Source organism: Lampris incognitus, chromosome 1 (assembly GCF_029633865.1).
Source record: "Lampris incognitus isolate fLamInc1 chromosome 1, fLamInc1.hap2, whole genome shotgun sequence".
Taxonomy (NCBI): Eukaryota; Metazoa; Chordata; class Actinopteri; order Lampriformes; family Lampridae; genus Lampris; species Lampris incognitus.
In genome coordinates, this window is record NC_079211.1 from 98,756,802 (window position 1) to 98,783,354 (window position 26,553).

At 42.0% G+C, this 26,553-nt stretch overlaps 1 protein-coding gene across 2 annotated transcripts; it reads right to left on the reverse strand.

The window, feature by feature from the left end:
- Positions 1 to 2,259: 2,259 nt before the first annotated feature.
- On the reverse strand, positions 2,260 to 24,289 carry mrps27 (mitochondrial ribosomal protein S27). Of its 2 annotated transcripts, XM_056289449.1 has the most exons (12): positions 24,266 to 24,289; positions 24,073 to 24,145; positions 23,689 to 23,766; positions 22,949 to 23,019; positions 22,746 to 22,804; positions 21,458 to 21,572; positions 19,644 to 19,722; positions 19,354 to 19,469; positions 18,770 to 18,872; positions 18,513 to 18,655; positions 3,757 to 3,933; positions 2,260 to 2,757 (listed from the first exon to the last, which is right to left on the reverse strand). In XM_056289449.1, the coding sequence occupies exons 2-12, from the start codon at positions 24,143 to 24,145 to the stop codon at positions 2,509 to 2,511; spliced, it is 1,263 nt and encodes a 420-aa protein (XP_056145424.1). In that variant the 5' UTR covers positions 24,266 to 24,289; the 3' UTR covers positions 2,260 to 2,508. The 2 variants fall into 2 exon arrangements, with proteins under 2 accessions (XP_056145424.1, XP_056145414.1); XM_056289439.1 differs by lacking the exon at positions 24,266 to 24,289 and having other exon boundaries at positions 24,073 to 24,160.
- Positions 24,290 to 26,553: the final 2,264 nt, after the last annotated feature.

Below are 26,553 nucleotides of genomic sequence, written 5' to 3' on the forward strand. Positions count from 1 at the left end.
ACCGCCAGAGCCTGTCCCAGCAGTCATTGGGTGGCAGGCTGGGAGACACCCTGGACGGGCCACCAGTGCATCACAGGGCCCCCCCCCACACACACACACATTCACACCGAGGGACAATTTAGTATGGCCGATTCACCTGACCTACATGTCTTTGGACTGTGGGAGGAAACCGGAGCACCCGGAGGAAACCCACGTAGACACAGGGAGAACATGCAAACTCCACACAGAGGACGACCCGGGATGACCCCAAAGGTTGGACTATCCCAGGGCTCGAACCCAGGACCTTCTTGCTGTGAGGCGACCGCGCTAACCACTGCACCACTGTGCCGCCCAGCTTAAATATACATCCATGGAATTTGCCATGGATTCAGAATTCATATTTTCTTTGAAAAAGAGGAAAATGTGTGAGTAGATATTGCAGTCAGCCAGAAAACGAATAGATCGGTATTTGCTTTTCATGAATTATCTGGTTTCAGGGCCATGACGTACAGGCTTCGTCAACATTTCAAATCGATAGCCAGGTTTGTTAATCATTCCTTGACGGTTATCTTCCACTTTACTAAGCAATGCTCATCAAGTACCTACTCAAGGCAATAATTTATACACACATAACCATGCGTTGTAGGGTTAAAGGTGTGTTACTGATGATGGGCAGCAGAAAACATTTATAACTTTGCCCTATTTCATCTCAATAGTCAATTGATTTTAAAAATCAAATGAAAACAGTATGTGCAAATAGCCACGCTTTCCCCTGGACTGAACAGCTGTGTGATGGACCATAGATTCACACACACACACGTTATACTCAACTCCAACTTATAAAGAAAGGCATTACCACGTATTTGAATGATTCACTTCTTTTTCATTTGCCTTATAGGCAGCCCAATCACAATCAAATGAGAAGACATTTTCATTTTTGTCAGCAAGTGAAAGCTCTCTGCCACAGATGGATCTGGTCTTGGGAATAACTAAAAGTGAAAGGTGTCAGCTGACAGTACCGTTACTCTCAGATAAGGAGTCAGCACGTAGGCTCAGGATCATAATGGGTGTTGTTTGCACCCCTTTGGTGTTTTGTGCATTATATTCATCCTGGGCTGCATACCAGGCTGTTTCCCAAGGTCACGCCATCAATGCTGAATAGCTGCAACATAATGTGGAATGAGCGCATTATGGGTCTCCACAACAGTTTTTCTCTTCACAGATGCCTTATCTCTCTCCACAGATCCAAAACAACGAGGAGAACTTGCAAAGTATTCCGCCTCTGAAAATACACTGTTTGTGCTGTCATTGTATGATGTCCATTGCTGGTGTTAGCTCCTTCTACACTCACGTGTCCGCGTTTTGGTGGTGTGTTGGTGTGGATAGTAGAGATGGGTGTGACTACTTATGGTTGTTATCAGAACCTACTCTGGGTTCTCAGTCTTTTAAGAAAATAATTTTCTGGGACTTCTGCTTCTAAATCTGGTGTTCATGGAAGGTTTAATTAATCAGTATCAACTATCAGTTGTAGTCTCAGCAGTCTATAAAGGGACTGTACAACTTTCTGCTGATCACTGAACATAGCCCCCCCCCCCAAAAAAAATGTCAAGAACTGTTGTGCAATCTCAGCGTCTTAAAATAACGGCTAAAAATATGTGGTCAGCTTGGATTATGCTAAAAATCACATCTCAGTGGGTTTAAAATCAGATAGATTTCATAACCTATCAGGGCAATTTTCCATGACCTCAATAATATTTCCAGTTTTAGCATTTTCCAGGTGTTTTCCATGACCGGAAAACTAGGCTACATTTTTCCAGGTTTCTCAGGACGCGTGGGAACCCCGCTACCGCATGATTCTGCTTTTTTCTGTGGTAAGGAGAAAAGGGGATGGGGTAAGGCGGGGGTCTGTTTATGAGTGATTTTTAAAAAAAAAATTGTGCAGGAAACTTTGGTTTCGCTCTAGGTTGGCGATCTGCAGTCCTAATCCACCATTGTGTAATCAGACTTCTATTCCCCCAAGGGAAAAAAGGATGCTTTTGAGGTGCATGTCTCCGGGGAGAAGGGAAAGGAAAAGGAGTGGGAGGATGTGATGGTAAGATTCTTTCCCTAGCTTCTCCCCCTTTTGGCTTGACTCAAGTCATAGCAACTATCAGGCTTAACAATTGATGCGTGTTTGAGTTCCAGCAATAATATCTTTCTGCCGTCCTCGACGGAAAAAAAATATATGCAAGACAGAGCCTCAGATAAGAATGAAAATCAAAATCCATTTCATTTTGAGCGCAGAATATTTAATAACACACGACAAACAGCGGCAGCAGTTGGGGTTTTCCATTATCACAGAAGTACAAATGATATTTACAGAAACAGCAAAACATGCGAGAGAAAAAGCTGAGCTGAACAGCAGCATGAGTGATTAAAACAAATTTTACAAAGGTAAAAATTATACTCTTAACTCTCGATTATGTATAATTTCACAGATATATTTACTGAATGAACACTTAGCTCAACTCTGGTTTTACTGTTGAGTTTCTATGCTTGCTTCGCTGCAGCCCTGGCAGCCAGCCGCTCCTGTCTCTCCTGCTCGGCCTTCTCCCTGAACTCCTTCTCTCTCTGGATCAGATTCCTCCTCTCCTCCTCCCAGGCCTGCACCTTATCCAGGTACTGCTCTATGTCAAGCTGTTCGGCTACAGCCAGTCCCTGTTTGGCCAGAGCGGACACTGATGTCTGGAAGTGGGCAGGATCCACCTTGCCCTTAGACTCCAGCTCGCTGCTCAGTTCCTGACGAAGAACAAGAAGAAAATAAAGTCAAAAGAAAAAAAAATTTCCCCAACTTTGACATCATGAGACCATTTAAATTTATTGAACGAGGGGGGAGCTTGGGTGGCGCAGTGGACTAATACACAAGCATCCCAGCATCAAGACTCAAAATACAGACTCCAAATATGTGGTGGGGCGCCTGTACAGCTGCAAAGGGGGGGGGTAGCATCACATTCCCCCAGAGAAACCTGCAGCTGACTCTACATGTACTGGAGGATGCACATTCCTATTCTACACCCTCTCCATACACCATAGGAATTGTGTGATGGTGGGACCACACGAGGAAAAGGGAACTGAACATGTCAAATTGAGATGAAAAGGAGGAAAAAATAAATACAATAATGGAATGAACCATGGAATGGAATGGGCCCTGTGATGGCCTGGCAGCCTGTCCAGGGTGTCACCCTGCCTGCTGCCCAGTGGTTGCTGGGATAGACTCCAGCATCCTTGTGACCCTGAGAGCAAGATAAGCGGTTTGGATAATGGATGGATGGATGGAATGAACCATTGTTGAATTCAAACTAGGGCAAGCATTTTTCATTTGACAGGAATTAGTTGTCGTCTTGATTAAAAAGAAAAATCACTATTGCCCTTAATCACTGGTAAAATTACCCATCTCCATTGCCTAAAAATGTTAATAGCGATGGAAATAAATAATGGGATTTGGTTGTTTAAGGCACAATCTTGAAGACAGTTGCAAAATTGTTTCTCTACCCCACTTACAATGGGTCAAAAAGTTACCTTGGACCACAGCCCACTTGACAAACATTCAAAGCCCCATAATTAGCAGATAGACTTTAATGAACACATGAGAAATTTTTGTCATAACCAATATAATAACCAAAGGCACAAATGGTGTGACAGGAAGCCGTGTTGTCTAGTTGCATGGAGAATGGATCTTTAATGTCTAAGTAACTACAACGAACAAAAGAACGTCTGAAGTAAATATCCAGTCCATACCTTAAACCTGCTGACATAGTGAGGTAGCTTGGACTGTTCCTTCTCATCATCCTCATCTAGGGTGGTCTCTTTTTTGTCAGGGGTCTCTTTTTTGTCATCTTCTCCTCCAGAGTCTGACTCAGAGTCCGACTCAGAGGGAGAGGAGAGGTCGTGTAGCACATCATTTAGGCAGTCAACCTGGGAGAAAAACGTGAACAGCACAATGAAAAACATATCAGGATCCTGGATTTTGTTTCACTGAATTGACCGCTTGGCTTAATGGCCAAGGTGAAGGGTGACAGCAATAAGGCCCTGACCTTTGAATTCCTAGTTTTGGTTGCTTGTAATTTTGGTATGGTAATCTACAAAATTAAACTGTTTTTACTGTTGCACTCAGAATAACTCTGGCTTGGATAAATGACTTTAAAGAAAAAGATTAAGATAAAAAGATTAATGCAATTGCATCGCAAATATTTCTACCTCGCTTTCATGTAAAGTGCACTGCATTTTATTTTTGCATACAAATGGTGCTATTTTCATAGCTTGACTGACTGATGTGTTGGTAAATGGTCAGTTGAAACTGCAGCTACACTGCTAATGAAACGGCTCTCATTTATTGTTGGACTGGATACAAAGTCACTTCATATGAAGAATATTTTCAGCTCTCAATTTCTGAAGAAAATCCCCTTTCTGAACTGGATGATACCAACAAGTATAAAATGCGCTTTGCACACACCCGTGCACTTAAATTTAAAGCAGTCCAATCAGCATGAAGGGCATAATCTATAAGGACAAAAAACAAAAAAAACAAAACAGAAATGACGCACCTCTGCAGAGAACAATCCCCCAGGGGAAGCAGTCCCTGACAATTTCATTTCAGTCTTAATATTTCCTCTCTGTCCTAACTGGTGTTATCAGTCCTGTCAGGGTTATTGCTATGTTGTCTGACACACACAGTTTAGCTTCCATTGTAGTGATTCTCTCAGACATCCACAACTCTCCAGGCTCCTGGAAATCTCATTAGATGCGGACAAAAGCTGAACTATTGAACTGGACAGGACAGAGGAGATTAGGGGAGCAGCGCGTGGCTGTGCGTACGTGCATATGTGTAAAAATAACACTGTAACATGACAGCATGTGTGGTCCATCTCAACGGATGTGTACGCAGCCTGCGTCATGCATCCCACCTGGAGAGTAACAGCAGACTGCCTCGGCTTTCTGTGTGTAATCTCCTGTATGGTTAATATTGTTACTAAACGCCTGTTCCTGAGCAAGACACCCCATACCCCTACCCAACCCCCAGTCAGTGTTAGATATTTATTCAATAAAAAGGTTTTCCCAAATTTTAAAGACAACTTAAAGTTTAGATCCTCAAGGTTTACATAAAATATCCTTTTTGATACTTCCCATAGCTGGCGTATTTAAGACAAGAACAATCCAAAATTTTCCAAATCTTGAACGCTGGACTCAACTGGGAAAATGATTCAGTACAAAGCATATTAACTCTACCATTGCAGCCAAATGAGGCAGGGACCAGTCAGTTTGAAGACGAGAGGAAATTGTTGTGACCAATTGGCAGCTATTATAGACCAAGCTTGTAGAAGACATTGACCCACAGATATTATACATGTGTCAAGCACTGGTGTAAAAGGGGTGGCTCATATTCAGTGACCCATGTTCAAAACAATAGAAATGTTCTCCTTCCCTGTAAATACAGCTGACCCATAATTTCTTGTGCACTCCTCTGCCTAATGACAGACTGTGGCTTACAGGAAAACAAAGTCTTGTGAGCCTGCAGTATAGTTTTCTTCTTCGTTCAGCTTGTTCTCTGTTTTTCAGGGTTGCCACACCAGATTTTATAGTTTTCATCGGTACCATGTGAGGGCACAGCACCAATGGCGGCCGTTGTTAACCTGCATTTATCCTACAGTAGGTATCATCTCCATTTTGTTCTTATTTCAATTTCTTATTTATCTTTTATTTCTATTTGTTTCTGTTTCTATTTTCTTATCTTGTATCTTGTTAGTTTTTAGTTATTAGAGTGTGAGTGTCTGTAATAGAATCCAATTTCCCCTTAGGGATGAATAAAATATTCTGATGCTGATTCTGATCTCATCATCAGCTGCTTCTCCGGGGTCGGGTCGCGGTGGCAGCAAGCTAAGTAGGGCACTCCAGCCATCCCTCTCCCCAGCAACGTCCTCCAGCTCCTCCTGGGGGATCCCAGGATGTTCCCAGCTCAGATTGGACATGTAGTCCCTCCAGCGAGTTCTGGGTCTACCCCGGGGTCTCCTCCCAGTTGGATGTGCCCGGAAAACCTCCAAAGGAAGGCGTCAGGGGGCATCCTAACCAGATGCCCGAACCACCTCAACTGGCTCCTTTCGACGCAAAGGAGCAGTGGCTATACTCCCAGCTCCCTCCGGATGTCCAAGCTCCTCACCCTATCTCTAAGGCTGAGCCCAGACATCCTATGGAGGAAACTCATTTCAGCCGCTTTTATTCACGATCTCACCCTTTCGGTCACTACCCAAAGCTCATGACCATGGGTGAGGGTTGGAACGAAGATTGACTAGTAAATTGAGAGCTTTGCCTTCTGGCTCAGCTCCCTCTTCACCACAACGGTCCGGTACAATGTCTGCATTACTGCTGATGCTGCACCAATCCACCTGTCAATCTCCTGCTCCATCCTACCCTCACTTGTGAACAAGACCCCGAGATACTTGAACTCCTTCACTTGAAGTAACAACTCATCCCCAACCCGGAGGGAGCAATCCACCAATTGCCGGTAGAGAACCATGGTCTCAGACTTGGAGGTGCTGACTCCGATCCCGGCCATTCCACACTCAGCTGTAAACCCGCCCCAGTGCACATTCTGATGAAGCCAACAAAACCACATGATCTGCGAAGAGCAGAAATGCAATCCTGAGGTTCCCAAAATGGACACACTCCTCACCTCCTCACAAACACAATCGGAGACAAGGGACAACCTTGGCGGAGTCCGACACCCACCGAAAACATGTTTGACTTGTGCCGAGAACGCGGACACAGCTCTCACTTTGGTTATACAAGGATTGGGTGGCTTGTAGCAACTCCCCCGGTACCCCATACTCGCACAGTACCCCCCCCCCCCCCACACACACACACACAGTGCCCCAGAGTACACGGTCGTAAGCCTTCTCCAAGTCCACAAAACACATGTAGACTGGCTGGTCAAACTTCCGTGTCTCCCTCAGCACTTCCACAAGGGTAAAGACTGGTCTGTTGTTCCACAGCTGGGACGGAATCCGCATTGTTGCTGCTGGATCTGAGGTTCGGCAATCAGTCAGAGTAAATATATATAAACTTCTAATTTTTATTAAATAGAACCTGATCAATATGACAATCTTCTACACAGCAACATCACCAAATCTTACAAGAAGGCTGTGAAGTCTGCTGAAAGAGACATTACCCTAAAGGACAAAAAAAATCGCATCGGATCTGAAATTAGACGACCACATTGATGTCACCGCCCAGAAGCAAGCCTTTATTACCCTGAAAGACCACAAACCAAATTTTAAAAACAAACCAAAATGTAGGCTTATCAACCCCACCAAACCCGAAATAGGTAAGCTAAGTAAAAAAATTATTGAAAATATAAATCAGGTGATTCTGAAGAAGGTTCCCTTAAACCAGTGGAAGAACACCGACCAAGTATTGAAATGGTTTAAGGGCACAGATGACAAGAGCAGGCATACTTTCATATGCTTTGATAGTTGTGAATTTTACCCCTCCATAACTAAAGAGCTACTAGACAAAACTATTGAATTTGCCTCAACATACACCAAAATATCCCACCAAGACAGAGACATAATAGCTCATGCTAAAGAGTCAATCTTATCCAACAAGGGAGTACCATGGCAGAAGCAAGGTAACAGCAAATTTAACCTAACCATGGGCAGCTTTGACGGGGCAGAGACTTGTGAGCTAGTAGGCTTGTACTTCTTGTCTCAACTACAGGTCCTAGACATCGTCTGGCTATATAGAGATGACAAGCTGGCAGTCTGCAACAAACCGGCAAGAGAATTCAAGAGAATAAAAAAGAAAATGTGTAGTATATTTGCAAACAATGGACTAAAACTTACAATTGAGGCTAACAAAAAACAGACTGACTTCCTCGACATCTCATTAGACCTTAGAAATGGTACATACAGGCCATACATGAAGCCCAACAATATACTGCAATACATCCACAGAGAAAACAATCATCCACCCTCCATTTTGAAAAATATCCCTGTGCGCATAAACAAAAGACTCTCATGTTTATCATCCAGCGAAGCTATCTTTAACGAAGCAGCCCCCCCGTACCAGGAAGCCTTACAAACATGTGGATATGATTTCAGACTTAAGTACAATCCACCACCAATTAGCGACAGCCAGCAACAGCAACAAAAAAAGCGCAGCAGAAGGCGGAACATCACCTGGTATAATCCTCCGTACAGCGGCACCGAGGCCTCTAATATTGGAAAACAATTCTTCAAGCTTTTGGATGAGTGCTTTACCCCAGACCACCAATTGAGGAAAATATTCAACAGAAACACAGTCAAAATGAGCTACAGCTGCATGCCAAATGTTCAACAGGTTATTTCATCCCACAACACAAGCATCATGGCCAAGGCACAGACCCCCTCACCGCAACCAAACACCTCCAACTGCAAATGCCGTGTTAAGACATCATGTCCTCTTGAAGGAAAATGCCAGATAGAGGGAGTCATCTACCAGGCATCGGTGACAAGAGAAGACAACTACAATGTGGACGCTTACGTGGGATTAACAGAGGGCCCTTTTAAAATGAGGTTTAACGCCCATATGAGTAGCTTCAGAAATGAGCATGCGAAAAATGCAACGGCCTTAAGCCACCACATTTGGTAGACAAGAATATCAGTTATTCTGTCTCATGGAAAATCCTTGCAAAGAGTAGTGCATATTCAGTTAGAGGTAAAAGATGTAACCTGTGCTTGGCAGAAAAAGTATTTTATTATTTGAAGACCTGATATGTCCACCTTGAATGATAGAAACGAATTGGCCACCAGTTGTAGACACTGAAAAAATATCTCCTTTGTAACTATAAATAAAATGTCTTTATTATCCCCCCCCCATTAGATGGTACACATGACATTTATTGTTTTTTTTTAAATATTTTTAAAAATATTTTAACTGCCTGTCCTTCTAACTGTGCACCAACACCACCCCTATATATAATTCACATAAATTACCTTGTTATATTTTTAATGTACACCATTTCAACAGTGCCCTGGCCACTAAATGCTTTTCAAAACAAACCCCAGTCCCATTGATTGTAATGTTTTCTACCCCTCCATTGGTTGCTGTGCATCATAAGTACCTACCCCATTGGTTGTTATAATTAGAATGTTTCCCCATCTGATTGGTTGCTGTCCAACCGAAATTAGGAGCGTGACGCTGGGCAGCGTAAATGTATGATTCTTTGTGAAAAAAACATTAGCAAGTGATGAGTGCGAGATGCACGAAACAGGCCCGTACTGCAATGTATTAAAATCTTTTTTCCTGTATCTGTGTTGATATTCCGCTCCTCATTAGTTGAGCACTCAACACCATTGACGGTTTTGGAAAAAAACACTATATAGTATATATGTATAAATGTATATATATGTATGTGTGTGTGTGTGTGTGTGTGTGTGTGTGTATATATATATATATATATATATATATACACTCACTGGCCACTTTATTAGGTACACCTTGCTAGTACCGGGTTGGACCCCCTTTTGCCTTCAGAACTGCCTTATTCCTTCGTGGCATAGATTCAACAAGGTACTGGAAACATTCCTCAGAGAGTTTGGTCCATATTGGCATGATAGCATCACGCAGTTGCTGCAGATTTGTCGGCTGCACATCCATGATGCGAATCTCCCGGTCCACCACATCCCAAAGGTGCTCTATTGGATTGAGATCTGGTGACTGTGGAGGCCATTTGAGTACAGTTAACTCATTGTCATGTTCAAGAAACCAGTCTGAGATGATTCGAGCTTTATGACATGGCGCGTTATCCTGCTGGAAGTAGCCATCAGAAGATGGGAACACTGTGGTCATAAAGGGATGGACATGGTCAGCAACAATACTCAGGTAGGCTGTGGCGTTGACACGATGCTCAATTGGTACTAAGGGGCCCAAAGTGTGCCAAGAAAATATCCCCCACACCATTACACCACCACCACCAGCCTGAACCGTTGATACAAGGCAGGATGGATCCATGCTTTCATGTTGTTGACGCCAAATTCTGACCCTACCATCCAAATGTCGCAGCAGAAATCGAGACTCATCAGACCAGGCAACGTTTTTCCAATCTTCTATTGTCCAATTTTGGTGAGCCTGTGCGAATTGTAGCCTCAGTTTCCTGTTCTTAGCTGACAGGAGTGGCACCCGGTGTGGTCTTCTGTTGCTGTAGCCCATCTGCCTCAAGGTTCGACGTGTTGTGCGTTCAGAGATGCTCTTCTGCATACCTCGGTTGTAATGAGTGGTTAGTATTTGAGTTACTGTTGCCTTTCTGTCAGCTCGAACCAGTCTGGCCATTCTCCTCTGACCTCTGGCATCAACAAGGCCTTTTCGCCCACAGAACTGCCGCTCACTGGATATTTTCTCTTTTTCGGACCATTCTCTGTAAACCCTAGAGATGGTTGTGCGTGAAAATCCCAGTAGATCAGCAGTTTCTGAAATACTCAGACCAGCCCGTCTGGCACCAACAACCATGCCACGTTCACAGTCACTTAAATCACCTTTCTTCCCCATTCTTATGCTCGGTTTGAACTGCAGCAGATCGTGTTGACCATGTCTACATGCCTAAATGCATTGAGTTGCTGCCATGTGATTGGCTGATTAGAAATTTGCGTTAACAAGCAGTTGGACAGGTGTGCCTAATAAAGTGGCCGGTGAGTGTATATATATATATATATATATATGTAAAGCTCAGCAGTGGAGTCGGGTTGGAATGTAAACCTGCATATACATGGCTCTAGACACCCCTGATATAGCTTATTTTATTTATGACATTTTCTCGCACTCTTATGCCTAGTCCACACACACACACACACACAAATAAAGTGGCCGGTGAGTGTATACTGGCCACGTTATTAGGCACACCTGTCCAACTGCTTGTTAACACAAATTTCTAATCAGCCAATCACATGGCAGCAACTCAATGCATTTAGGCATGTAGACATGGTCAAGACGATCTGCTGCAGTTCAAACCGAGCATCAGAATGGGGAAGAAAGGTGATTTAAGTGACTTTGAACGTGGCATGGTAGTTGGTGCCAGACGGGCTGGTCTGAGTATTTCAGAAACTGCTGATCTACTGGGATTTTCACGCACAACCATCTCTATGGTTTACAGAGAATGGTCCGAAAAAGAGAAAATATCCAGTGAGCGGCAGTTCTGTGGGCGAAAATGCCTTGTTGATACCAGAGGTCAGAGGAGAATGGCCAGACTGGTTTGAGCTGATAGAAAGGCAACAGTAACTCAAATAACCACTCATTACAACCGAGGTATGCAGAAGAGCATCTCTGAACGCACAACACGTCGAACCTTGAGGCAGATGGGCTACAGCAGCAGAAGACAACACCGGGTGCCACTCCTGTCAGCTACTACTACTTTCGGCTGCTCCCGTTAGGGGTCGCCACAGCGGATCATCCGTTTCCATTTCTTCCTGTCTTCTGCGTCTTCCTCTGTCACACCAGCCACCTGCATGTCTTCCCTCACCACATCCATAAACCTCCTCTTTGGCCTTCCTCTTCTCCTCTTCCCTGGCAGCTCCATATTCAGCATCCTTCTCCCAATATACTCAGCATCTCTCCTCCACACATGTCCAAGCCATCTCAATCTTGCCTCTCTTGCTTTGTCTCCAAACCGTCCAACCTGAGCGGTCCCTCTAATATAATCGTTCCTAATCCTGTCCTTCTTCGTTACTCCCAGTGAAAATCTTAGCATCTTCAACTCTGCCACCTCCAGCTCCGCCTCCTGTCTTTTCGTCAGTGCCACTGTCTCCAAACCATATAACATAGCTGGTCTCACAACCATCTTGTAAACTTTCCCTTTAACTCTTGCTGGTACCCTTCTGTCGCAAATCACTCCTGACACACTTCTCCACCCACTCCAACCTGCCTGCACTCTCTTTTTCACCTCTCTACTGCACTCCCCGTTACTTTGGACAGTTGACCCCAAGTATTTAAACTCAGATGTCTTTGTCACCTCCACTCCTTGCATCCTGACCATTCCACTGTCCTCTCTCTCATTCACGCATAGGTATTCCGTCTTGCTCCTACTGACTTTCATTCCTCTTCTCTCCAGTGCATACCTCCACCTCTCCAGGCTCTCCTCAACCTGCACCCTACTCTCACTACAGATCACAATGTCATCCGCGAACATCATCGTCCATGGAGACTCCTGCCTGATCTTGTCCGTCAACCTGTCCATCACCATTGCAAACAAGAAAGGGCTAAGAGCCGATCCTTGATGTAATCCCACCTCCACCTTGAACCCATCCGTCATTCCAACCGCACACCTCACCATTGTCACACTTCCCTCATACGTATCCTGCACCACTCCTACATACTTCTCTGCAACTCCTGACTTCCTCATACAATACCACACCTCCTCTCTCGGTACTCTGTCATAAGCTTTCTCTAAATCTACAAAGACACTGTCAGCTAAGAGCAGGAAACTGAGGCTACAATTCGCACATGCTCACCAAAATTGGACAATAGAAGATTGGAAAAACGTTGCCTGGTCTGATGAGTCTGATTTCTGCTGCGACATTCGGATGGTAGGGTCAGAATTTGGCGTCAACAACATGAAAGCATGGATCCATCCTGCCATGTATCAACGGTTCAGGCAGGTGGTGGTGGTGTAATGGTGGGGGGGATATTTTCTTGGCACACTTTGGGCCCCTTAGTACCAATTGAGCATCGTGTCAACGCCACAGCCTACCTGAGTATTGTTGCTGACCATGTCCATCCCTTTATGACCACAGTGTTCCCATCTTCTGATGGCTACTTCCAGCAGGATAACGCGCCATGTCATAAAGCTCGAATCATGTCAGACTGGTTTCTTGAACATGACAATGAGTTCACTGTACTCAAATGGCCTCCACAGTCACCAGATCTCAATCCAATAGAGTACCTTTGGGATGTGGTGGACCGGGAGATTCGCATCATGGATGTGCAGCCGACAAATCTGCAGCAACTGCGTGATGCTATCGTGTCAATATGGACCAAACTCTCTGAGGAATGATTCCAGTACCTTGTTGAATCTATGCCACGAAGGATTAAGGGATTAAGGCAGTTCTGAAGGCAAAAGGGGGTCCAACCCGGTACTAGCAAGGTGTACCTAATAAAGTGGCCAGTGAGTGTATATATACACACACACACACACACATATGTATGTATATATATGTGTGTATATATACACTACCGTTCAAAAGTTTGGGATCACCCAAACAATTTTGTGTTTTCCATGAAAAGTCACACTTATTCACCACCATATGTTGTGAAATGAATAGAAAATAGAGTCAAGACATTGACAAGGTTAGAAATAATGATTTGTATTTGAAATAAGATTTTTTTTACATCAAACTTTGCTTTCGTCAAAGAATCCTCCATTTGCAGCAATTACAGCATTGCAGACCTTTGGCATTCTAGCTGTTAATTTGTTGAGGTAATCTGGAGAAATTGCACCCCACGCTTCCAGAAGCAGCTCCCACAAGTTGGATTGGTTGGATGGGCACTTCTTTGAGCAGATTGAGTTTCTGGAGCATCACATTTGTGAGGTCAATTAAACGCTCAAAATGGCCAGAAAAAGAGAACTTTCATCTGAAACTCGACAGTCTATTCTTGTTCTTAGAAATGAAGGCTATTCCATGCGAGAAATTGCTAAGAAATTGAAGATTTCCTACACCGGTGTGTACTACTCCCTTCAGAGGACAGCACAAACAGGCTCTAACAGGTACTATTTAATGAAGATGCCAGTTGGGGACCTGTGAGGCGTCTGTTTCTCAAACTAGAGACTCTAATGTACTTATCTTCTTGCTCTGTTGTGCAACGCGGCCTCCCACTTCTTTTTCTACTCTGGTTAGAGCCTGTTTGTGCTGTCCTCTGAAGGGAGTAGTACACACCGGTGTAGGAAATCTTCAATTTCTTAGCAATTTCTCGCATGGAATAGCCTTCATTTCTAAGAACAAGAATAGACTGTCGAGTTTCAGATGAAAGTTCTCTTTTTCTGGCCATTTTGAGCGTTTAATTGACCCCACAAATGTGATGCTCCAGAAACTCAATCTGCTCAAAGAAGTGCCCATCCAACCAATCCAACTTGTGGGAGCTGCTTCTGGAAGCGTGGGGTGCAATTTCTCCAGATTACCTCAACAAATTAACAGCTAGAATGCCAAAGGTCTGCAATGCTGTAATTGCAGCAAATGGAGGATTCTTTGACGAAAGCAAAGTTTGATGTAAAAAAAATCTTATTTCAAATACAAATCATTATTTCTAACCTTGTCAATGTCTTGACTCTATTTTCTATTCATTTCACAACATATGGTGGTGAATAAGTGTGACTTTTCATGGAAAACACAAAATTGTTTGGGTGATCCCAAACTTTTGAACGGTAGTGTATGTGTATATGTATGTATATATGTGTGTGTGTGTGTGTGTGTGTGTGTGTGTGTGTATATATATAAATATAAAACCTCCATAGAAGAAACACTCAACGGTAGGGAAGGTGCTCAACAATATATATATATATATATATATATATATATATATATATATATATATATATATATATATAGACAGTTGCAGGGGGGAAAAAACACATTTTTAACCACATTGGCAGTTGATGAGTGCGTGACGCACGAAACAAACTTGTTCTGCTATGTATAAAAGGTTGGTTTTTTTTTTCCTACATCTATCTTATTATTCCACTCCTCATTTGCTCCTCAGAGACTCTAATACATGCATTTATTCATCCAGACTTGATTACTGTAATGTTCTGTTTTCAGGTCTGCCACATGCTAGTACTAAAAGTCTTCAGATGGCTCAGAATGCCGCTGCTAGAATCCTAACTAAAACTAGGAAATTTGACCATATTACACCAATTCTTGCATCCCTTCATTGGTTTCCTATCCATGTTAGATCAGAATACAAGGTGCTTCTGCTGACTTACACAATTCTAAATGGGCTTGCTCCATCTTACCTGTCTGATCTCCTAAAACTGTACAGTCCATCTTGAGCTCTTCACTCTCAAAATACAGGGCTGCTGTGTATACCCAAAGTTAAAAAGAAGTCAGCTGGTGGCAGGGCCTTTTCCTATCGGGCTCCGTTCTTGTGGAATAACCTGCCTGCTGCTGTCAAGACAATCGGAGTCTGTTAAGTCCTTTAAATCCAAACTTAAAACTCATCTTTTTGCCTTAGCCTACAATTAGTTGTCTTTAAGTTGAGTGCTTCACAACCTGTACTGCATGGTGGGTCGGTTTCTCTCTCAGTGAATTTACCATCCACTGTTCTGCCGACAAAATTATAGCTTATAGATTATGACTAATTGATGACTTAATTGATTATGACTAATGACTACTGCAAACTGTTCTCTTCTCTCACATGTCTTTTCTCTCTCTCTGAATGATGTCTTCTTCCTTTGTCTTTTTCTGTGGGTGAATGGTGTCATGTCAGTCTCCCTTGTGTGCACGTGCAGTCGGTTCTCCTCCCAGGTCTCCGTGGTGATGGTGATGGTGGTCACCACTTGGACGCTGCCTGCCATTCCCCTCATCACATTTTCTTTTTATTAATCCATATATTATTATTTTTTTACATGATGCTGGTCATGTGGCTTGGGTCCTGGACTGTTCCAATGGCATCTGGACACTGCTTGGCATCCTCCTCATCATATTCTTCATAAATTTTATGTCCATTATAATTCTGTTTATCCTCTTTCAATGTTGTATTGTGTAAATTTTGTAAACACAACATCCATTGCACGTTGTCTGTCTTGGGAGAGAGATCCCTCCTCTGTTCTCTCCCTGAGGTTTCTCCCTATTTTTTCACCCTGTTAAAGGGTTTTTTTAGGGAGTTGTTCTTTATCCGATAAGAGGGTCTAAGGACAGGATATTGTGTTGCTGTTAAGCCCACTGAGGCAATTTTGTAATTTGTGATATTGGGCTATACAAGTAAAATTGGTTTGATTTGATTTGTTGAGCATTTTTATCAACACCATTGATGGTTTCGGAAAAAATTGCACTTTTACTTCGCTATATATATATATATATATATATATATATATATACACTCACTGGCCATTTTATTAGGTACACCTTGCTAGTACCGGGTTGGACCCCCTTTTGCCTTCAGAACTGCCTTAATCCTTCATGGCATAGATTCAACAAGGTACTGGAAACATTCCTCAGAGAGTTTGGTCCATAGTGACATGATAGCATCACGCAGTTGCTGCAGATTTGTCGGCTGCACATCCATGATGCGAATCTCCCGGTCCACCACATCCCAAAGGTGCTCTATTGGATTGAGATCTGGTGACTGTGGAGGCCATTTGAGTACAGGGAACTCATTGTCATGTTCAAGAAACCAGTCTGACATGATTCGAGCTTTATGACATGGCGCGTTATCCTGCTGGAAGTAGCCATCAGAAGATGGGAACACTGTGGTCATAAAGGGATGGACATGGTCAGCAACAATACTCAGGTAGGCTGTGGCGTTGACACGATGCTCAATTGGTACTAAGGGGCCCAAAGTGTGCCAAGAAAATATCCCCCACACCATTACACCACCACCACCAGCCTGAACCATTGATACATGGCAGGACGGATCCATGCTTTCATGTTGTTGACGCCAAATTCTGACCCTACCATCCGAATGTCGCAGCAGAAATCAGACTCATCAGACCAGGCAACGTTTTTCCAATCTTCTACTGTCCAATTTTGGTGAGCCTGTGCGAATTGTAGCCTCAGTTTCCTGTTCTTAGCTGACAGGAGTGGCACCCGGTGTGGTCTTCTGCTGCTGTAGCCCATCTGCCTCAAGGTTCGACGTGTTGTGCGTTCAGAGATGCTCTTCTGCATACCTCGGTTGTAATGAGTGGTTAGTATTTGAGTTACTGTTGCCTTTCTATCAGCTCGAACCAGTCTGGCCATTCTCCTCTGACCTCTGGCATCAACAAGGCCTTTTCGCCCACAGAACTGCCGCTCACTGGATATTTTCTCTTTTTCGGACCATTCTCTGTAAACCCTAGAGATGGTTGTGCGTGAAAATCCCAGTAGATCAGCAGTTTCTGAAATACTCAGACCAGCCCGTCTGGCACCAACAACCATGCCACGTTCACAGTCACTTAAATCACCTTTCTTCCCCATTCTTATGCTCGGTTTGAACTGCAGCAGATCGTGTTGACCATGTCTACATGCCTAAATGCATTGAGTTGCTGCCATGTGATTGGCTGATTAGAAATTTGCGTTAACAAGCAGTTGGACAGGTGTGCCTAATAAAGTGGCCGGTGAGTGTATATATATATATATATATATATATGTAAAGCTCAGCAGTGGAGTCGGGTTGGAATGTAAACCTGCATATACATGGCTCTAGACACCCCTGATATAGCTTATTTTATTTATGACATTTTCTCGCACTCTTATGCCTAGTCCACACACACACACACACACACACACACACACACACACACACACACACACACACACACACACATATGGGTATTTTTGAAAACGGGGTTTTTCCTCCGTTCTTAAAAAAATCCCGTCCATACAAGCACTCCAAATGAAAACACTAAAACACATGCTACTCAACACAATGAATGCGCTGTCAAGAGCATTCCAAACCTAAAGGGGCAATATAACCCTAACCTTAAAGCCATGTTGGCCAATCAGAAGCCTGAAAAAAGCCAACAACAAGCCAAAAACTCAGTTTTCCCTGTCTACACGTCAACACTGAAAACCGAGTTTCTGAAAATCTTCACTGGGAGAAGTTTTCCAGAAGGTCTGTTTTCAGTGACCTAAAACACAATTTGCGTGTAGACGAAAGGCCAAAACACATAGTAAAAGCTACTTTTCAAAAATAACCGTGTATGTGTGGCCTAGGTATCAGCTGTATCAACAAAGGCAAGCTTCTTTGTGCATGTAATGCACATGGCAATAAAAGAATTTTTGATTCTGAAAAATTGTCCTCCATGGTCATGTTGACCTGGCTGTAAACAAAGACTCCACCCCCTCTTTATGACGGCTTGACACGGGGATAGCGCGAGTCATAAGGTTTGGTGTAAAAGGGTCCCACACTGGTCAACTCCATATTAGGAAACACGGGTTGAACATAGGTCCTTGGTGTAAAAGGAGTTTAACATGCATTGCTGAAACTCCATTTCAATGTTTTCAGCGATTCATTTCCAATCAGTCTTTGGGATTTTGAGGACGCAAACACAACTGCAATTACTGTGTATCACTATAGGTGTCATTAAACGAAAACAAAAGATCATCCGGACTTTGGCTTTACGCTACAACAATGATAACAGAGATGGTCAATTTCTATTTAAATATTACTAATTCACCAAAACATGGATATTATCAGTATGATTTGGAGCGCTACCAAGTTTGTTTCTCCCCCCTTTTTCAAGAACAGTGTGTGGTGATGAGGTTTTGTATAAACTGGCCACTCGTGTACAAGATAATTTTGTGCCTGGCTTTGAAGCCATCTTTGAATTTTTATGTCCTTACTGCATCTTTGGACAGTCTGACATCTGTAGAAGCGGCAGCCACTCTCTCCATGATGGCCAGGGCTCGGCCCAGATATCCATGGGTCCACATCAGAGGCATCCCTTTGAACACAGCGTGGATGCCCTTCAACATCTCCACCTTGCCTGGACAGGAAGAAAAGGGAAAATAAGTGACAGAATTTTAGATGAATAAATCCCACCAAAAAGAAAAAGAAAAAGAAAAAAAGAATGCACACAAACAAGGAGAGAAATACAGACCTAAGAGAGCATTGCCAAGAAGTTGAGCACTGAGGCCAACGGTGTTGTCTTGTTCAAGTCCAACAATCAGCAGAGATGCTCCCAGTGCCCTCTCATCTGACAACTGAACACAGAAGTATAACTACGTTGACTGGCTGAAGAACATGATGAGATCAATACAAAATATCTTCTCTTTGAAAACGAACTGCTACGTGAACAAAATGATGGTCCACATGTCAACCAAGCACAGTGCAGGTTATAATGAAAGTTCTGAAACAGATTGAGACCTCTACTTACATAAGTAGTTTTGTTCAGGGGGCCAGAAGCATCCGTGTATTTAAATAATGTTAAAAGCATTGAAACCTTCACCTCATAGAGCATCAATCTTACACAATGGATACATTTTGAAAGGAACTATTTAATTCATTATCCCCATTCAGTGCAAAGAAGTTGAAAACTGTTTAGTGCCTGCTGTAAAAGATAGTGTATTACGTTTGATGTTGAATATATTACCCAGAATTTAGACATCCCAGGGTGCTTTTCAGTCACAATATCTCCCTATGTGTTGTTACCTTAACAGGATCCTTGAAAGGTGTTTTACTTACACTTAGTTCTGGCTTAGCTGCTAGATAACTGCCCAAAGAATACAAAGACAAGATCTGTGTAGAGGTGAGGTCAAAAGCCTCCTGGAGCATCACCTCTTCGACAACAGAGCAAGCACCTGAACATGTTTATATATATATATATATATTAAAAAAAAATCATTTACAGGTCAATTTGCATAAAATACTTCAAAATCTGCTTTTAAATATTTCAAATAACAGCGATAACGGAACAATATACATGTCCCCACTCTCTGGGATGTTAAATAAAATAGTTTATTGAAAAATCTTACTTCTGAAGTCTTCAGTCTTGATGTAAGAATCTATGAGAAGGTTGAAGGTGAAATCATCTGGGAATATTCCATACTGGACCTATACACACACACACACACACACACACACACACACACACACTAAATGAGATCATTATGTTTTGGATCCCTGCTTATTAGATAGTGAACACTTTTACGTGCAGTTTACTATCCATAAAGAATGAATGAAGTGAGGCCATTGGGTGCAATCAGAATCAGAATCAGAAATACTTTATTCATCCGTGAGGAGAAATTAGGTTCTATCACAGACACTCACACTCTAGTAAAGAAAAACTAACAAGATGCAAGATAACAAGAAAATAGAAATAAATAGAAATAAGAAAAACAGACATTAACAGAAACAGAAGCTAAAATAAGAAACAGAAATAAGAATAAAATATATAAACACATGTGCACCACGCTCCAACACCCTATCTATACTGTATTATTGCAGCATGAAACAAACAGCACAAACACCTGACAGGGTAAAATAAGTCGAAGGGCCAGTCTAATGACTATTGACTCAGTGTCTGACACTCTGAAGGAGGAGTTGTAAAGTTTGATGGCCACAGGCAGGAATGACCTCCTGTGGCGCTCTGTAGTGCAAATGTCTAGTGTAATATAATAATAACAAATCATTACATTTATATCGCGCTTTTCTAGACACCCAAAGCGCTTCACATTGAAGGAGTAACTCACCTCAACCACCACCAATATGTAGCACCCATCTGGGTGATGCACGGCAGTCATTTTGTGCCAGAACGCTCACCACACATCAGTTTGAGGTGGAGAGGGAGGAATCATTGAGCCAATTACGTGGGGGGATGATTAGGTGGTCAGATGGAGAGAGCCAGGTTGGGAATTTTGCCAAGACACCGGGGAACCCCCTACTCTTTGCGATAAGTGCCATGGGCTCTTTAACAGAGGTGGGAAGTAACGAAGTACAAATACTTCGTTACTGTGCTTAAGTAGATTTTTCAGGTATCTGTACTTTTACTTGAATATTTATTTTTCTGACAACTTTTTACTTTTACTCTCTACATTTTAACACAAATTTCTGTACTTTCTACTCCTCACATTGTCAAAACAGGCTCGTTACTTTAATTTTAATGCATTTGAATTTTCGATTATTAACATTATAACCCTGTAGACCCATAAGTCAGTCTCTAAACGCTTAGCGGAGATGATCTCAGATAGTCTCGCGATACCAGACGGGCGTAATTTCATTTGAAGTAGGAATGGTAAAGATAATAGTACAGCTGAACGAGTTGGGGGAAAAAAGGACTATACCGGTGTTGTCACATGTTTTTTTTAATTTTTTTTAAATTCATATCTTCATGGGATAGACCTATCATAAAATGATCTACTTCTCTGGCTAATATTCATGGTGCCTTGATGGAAGTCATTGACGTTTGAATTCATAAAACGATCTTTTCACCGAGGACTATTTTCGGCTAGACTTTTCAAATTAATCTGTGCCTTCAACTAAATTAAACAGTGATAATGTAACTTTGACTAAAAATAAAGGTGACATGGTGAAATGGCCAAGACTGTACTTTTTACTTTTATACTTTGAGTACATTTCAGAGCCTGTACTTTTTACTTTCAACTTGAGCAAAGAAGTTGAGTCAGTACTTCTACTTTTACCAGAGTCTATTTTTACACAAGTATCTGTACTTCTACTTGAGTAAAGAATGTGTGTACTTTTGCCACCTCTGCTCTTTAATGACCACAGTGGGTCAGGACCTCGGTTTAACATCTCATCCGAAGGACGGAAAAGCCACGGAACAGTGTACCTTGTTTTTAAGTGTGTGCAGTGCTTTCTCCCTTGCCCCGTATTTAAGACACTGTCTGATCCAACCATGAACAGTCCAATCTCTAAGATACCAGCAATTTGGGCTGTGCCGAAACCTAGAGGAGAAAAATGGATCAATATTCAGACTATTTTGACTTTTAGTGATATTTTGCCTAGTTCATATGAATCAAAGAGTAGGGGGACTGATATGAGCAAGAGTGGGGATAAGGTGCCATATTGTCACCTTCTTAAAATAATGGCCTTAGTCATATTTTCAAGTTTTTCAAAAAACAGAATAAACTGAAACTGAAACAAAATTTGTCAGTTTATTCTGTTTTTTGAAAAACTTGAAAATATGACTTAGGCCATTATTTTAAGAAGGTGACGATATGCCACATTTCAATCCACAACATCACACATGTACAGAATTAGTTTTGGATCACTGAACCATCAGTACATCCTATAAAATCCATACCAACATGACAGCATTATCCAGCCCCGTATTAACTATAATTTCAAAGTCAAGCATCCCGACACAACATGAAGCTGTTGGAATATTTTTTTTTTTGGAACTTTTATTTCGAACATGCTAAAATAACAAAATAAAATCCACAGGCAGGAATACAAGAACAAATGGAAATTAACAGTGAACATATTCAATTAAATTAATTAATATCAAGAATAACTACTATTTATATATTATCCAATTTTTTGTTAACTTGTAATGAGGAAAAAATGTCACTGAACAAGAATGTAGTTAGACAACATACTAAATCTGATGATCATATTAGAACACATTACGAATCTAGACCGATCAGTAGTGTCCAACCACAAGCCATTAAGAGACAAGTGTCTATTGGTTTTCCTCTAAGCTAAACACAACACCAACTAATTTAAAAAATTACCACAATCTTCAACCAATGAGATGGAAATCTATTTGTGAACCCAGCTGGTATATTGTTTGATTAAAATGAAAACTTGAGCAAGCGCGCGCGCACACGCGCACACACACACACACACACACACACACACACACACACCTTTTTTTTGACGGCACATGGTTAGAGACTACTGTTTCTGAAGGAGGCATAAACAGGAAAGGTCCAGAGTACCACAGCAGTACATAACAAAGAAAAGTATGTAACAGATTATAAACCAAAACAAACAAACCAAACATACAAACCTCTTCAACAGAAACAAGTTCAAGTTAATACTACAGCCATTGCAAGTGAAGAACACTGGTGAATTAGCAAAAAGTAAGAACTAAGCCGAAACTAATTTTCCCTTACTTGTAAAGGTAGTACTCAGCTTGGTCAACTTCCTCTCTTGATGATATATTGTCAACAAACTGACGAAGAAAGAGACGATAAAAATTACTGTTGCCCCAGGTGCCACCAAATTTAATTAACCTTAATCAACATCATCATTTCAATGACATGATTGCAAACAAATGAAACATTGACTCTCATGTTTGTCCCATGACACATCTTACCCGTGATATAGTAAGAGAGCTAACCGGGAGCTTCCTCTCATAAGTTCTGTCCATGAAGGTGGCCAACAAAGCTGTTGTTTGAAATAAAAATCAAAAATAGTACTATGACGTTGGTTTAATCTCAGAAAGGTAATTGTTCCTAATGACTTTAATAGCATACAATGGACAGTACGACACTTATGCGTTGATTTCATTACAGGGCCAATTCAAAGTAAACCAGGGCTGACTCAATAATTCTGAATTCAAAACTTTTCATTCACTTTTTTGGAAAATGATTTGCAGTTGGAATATATTAAGAGACATAAAATATAATTTAGTAATGCTAGCTGTTGGCTGGTTTCATCCCAAGCAGACAAGCGTATCCCTATTATTGGCAAGGCGATGGTGACTGCTGAGGCTCGACAGTGTTACACTGCCATCCTGTGTACAAGGTGTACAGCATGTGCATTAAAAGTTGACTTTTCATCTGTAGAACATGATCTCGACATCTAGACAATCTTAAATCAACGTAAATATGCACATATATCTGTATATAACATCTCTTCCCAATGTGTGTTACACGAACTTACGCAGATTAGATTCTATATGTGTGGGATAAGCGGTTTGGATAATGGAGGGATGGATGGATGCTGAGCTCCACGCCTAGGCTTGAAGTTGGTTTAACGGATCACATAGGCGACTCATTACAGCTATTGCTAATATACTTACTATAGATCACTAGCTGTGATATAGTTTCTTACCCAGGTTCTGAGGATCCTTTTCTCTCGCCTCCCATAGTTTAGTGTCTGTGTATGCAGCGGAGAGCAAGCATCTTCTGACTGAAAAGAACTGCGATAATTAAGTCCTTGTACACAAAAACGAGTAAATTGGCATTTTGTTTTATTTGTACAGTCCATGTGCCAGTGTACTTGCACAATAGTTATGTTCTAACTCTTTATCTAAAGACAAGCACTGTCTGGGACGCTCCAATTCGAAAAAAAGGTTAGCTGGCTAGGTAGCTAACGCTAGCTAATAACAGCCGGATCGGTACAATGACGGTCAATCTACCAATAACCCAGACACTAAACAAAAAGTTAGTTATCAAATAATGAGACAAACTCTTTTTGAATAATTACAAGATTTACCTGTAAAAGTTGGAGTTACAAATTTAACTTTGACAGCCGCAGCCAAACAGCGTTGTAACACGGAGGCCGCCATCTTGGACAATACCATTTTATTTGACAATTTAGGGGGCGGTAGATACTTGGCTATTTCTATATCTGTTTTTCTGGTAGAGTATCGCGTAAAATAATATTGAGACAATTACAAAGTACTCACTTTTAACTAGAATGACACAAATAAGTGTCGACTGTGCATTTCTTTTGCTCAAAAATTATTCGCAACCTGAGCGCGTAGAGACCTCCGGTCCATCTCTCTGTGTTTTTCCTGTTGCGACGCTAGAGGGCGCTGTTTTAATGTTGGAGCGTCGTTTTCTAATGCAGGCCAAGTTAAGAGCTTATTTTTTACTCATAAACATTGAAGAGGTCTTTGGTGATTGCATTGTCTTTATTCATTTGGCATTGTAGGTAAGGCTAATGAACCGCTGCCGAACCTATTTGGCCAATGAGCCAGTATTTTCGTTTTCTTTTTTCTATATTTAGAATCCCTTGACCATAGTTAAGTTTGGTCCTTGGCCAAAAGCCCAGTATGTTGTTAAACAAAAGACAGAAGAATTTTAGCACCCTCAGACTGACCGTCAAAACAGGAAGTCCTTACCTGATTTGCACACAGAGAACAGAGTGAACAAATTATTAGAAGGCCATTTGAGCTACATATGATTTCTATTCTGTTCTATTCTATAACAACTGTGCACCGCCAGTCTTTTCTGATGTACCGCTGTGTCTTTGTCGTGGTGTTGTGCAGGTACATATAAAACACAAAACACTTTTCCATCATGAAGGTGAGCTTGTTCCCACACTTCGTTCCCCACAGTGAAAAAGGTGGTAGCTTGCTGCCAGGGTCAAATGATGATAAGAATCAAGAAGTAGGTTATGTTTTTCAGTACCTAATCCATGGTTTTTCCTGAGCGCTTCCTCTTTGTGGCAAGATCGTGCATTTGTTAGTTATTTTGTCGCACGTGACTTGAAACGGATAATAAAGGGCATCTCAGCGTTTCACAAATGTTTCAAGGCGAGAAAGAAAGGCCTCTGAAACGCTTGTGACGGTAAAACTCTGCTGCGGGAGATTCATTTAATTTCTGCAGAATGACAATGTCTCTTTTGTCGAGGGGTTGGAGGCGGGAGGTTACCTTTCCTTCTGAGAACATTGGTGGATACAGTTCATATCGATGAACAAATGTTGATTTGCGCTTGAACTAGGAATAGCGCTTCAATGTGTGATGCAACATGTCACCCTGCCAAGGTCAGAGTAAAGAAAACATTTTATGATGGTCTCACTGATTTTAGACTCTAACACACTTGTGTTGACCCCTGGCTTGATATGTGCAACTACTTTTCCACTTCTAATGGGACGCTTCAGAGGTAATTACTGGAAATAAACTCCCCCACCTCCTCTATATAGCACAAAATGCTCTGTGCGTTTTATAGATCATATGATTAAAAAAAAATGACTGAAATTAATCGCTTTGGTTGAGTCTGAAAAAATAATCATCTGTATTTATTAACCAGTCGGTCCTGCTCCACAGTGTCTGGGCCCAGTTGACCTTCAGCCTGAGATGGGAAAGGATGTAGGAATGTAAGCACCTGGCTAAAACAGGAAAACAGGATTAGATAATTTCCACTTGTCAAGCAGGATGAAGACTCTACTTGAAAATATATTGTGTGGTCAAAAGTTTCAAAAACCTAACAGTGTTATCTACTGTTGTGTTGCAGTACGCCAGCGATCAATACTTGTCATCACTTGTCCATTGTTGCTGTCAAGAGAGACAAGCATGGCAGACACCCGTGCTGAGCTGGAGGTCTGTAACCTCGCTACAGTTTCGCAAACCGGTCACAGTGATCGGAGAAACGAAATATCTGCGTGATCAATCTGGGAGTTTGGTTCACAGTTGGTTTGGTTCTGGTTCACGAGGCTGAAGGATTTGGACTGAAGACTACATCGCTCAGCGTCAGAGAGTTGAGGTGATATGGGTGTTTGCTGGTTGTCTTCCACAATTGATTTAATGTTAAACTCCTTAGAGGCCATGTGCTTGCGGAAATTTAATACAGTTATGGGTTTTTCAGCTTTGGTGGTGTTTTCCCATGGATGTTTGCTTTTATCATAAAACAGAGCATCACCCTTACTGACCATAAAATGTATTTCCCATCAGAACATTCTTGTAGTCTACGTGTGTGTGTGTGTGTGTGTGTGTGTGTGTGTGTGTGTGTGTGTGTGTGTGTGTGTGTGTGTGTGTGTGTGTGTGTGTGTGTGTGCGTGTGTGTGTGCGTGTGTGTGTGCGTGTGTGTGACAATGCAGTGAGTAATCTCTGGATTCTTTCATGGTTTCTAAAGTTTCAGTTCACTCGACATGAGCATGAGCGAAACTGTTATATTCTGAAGTGGCATCCATCGGCAAGGCCCAGAACTGGGATCAGTATTATCTTTGACCCCCACAGCCATTATGCCATG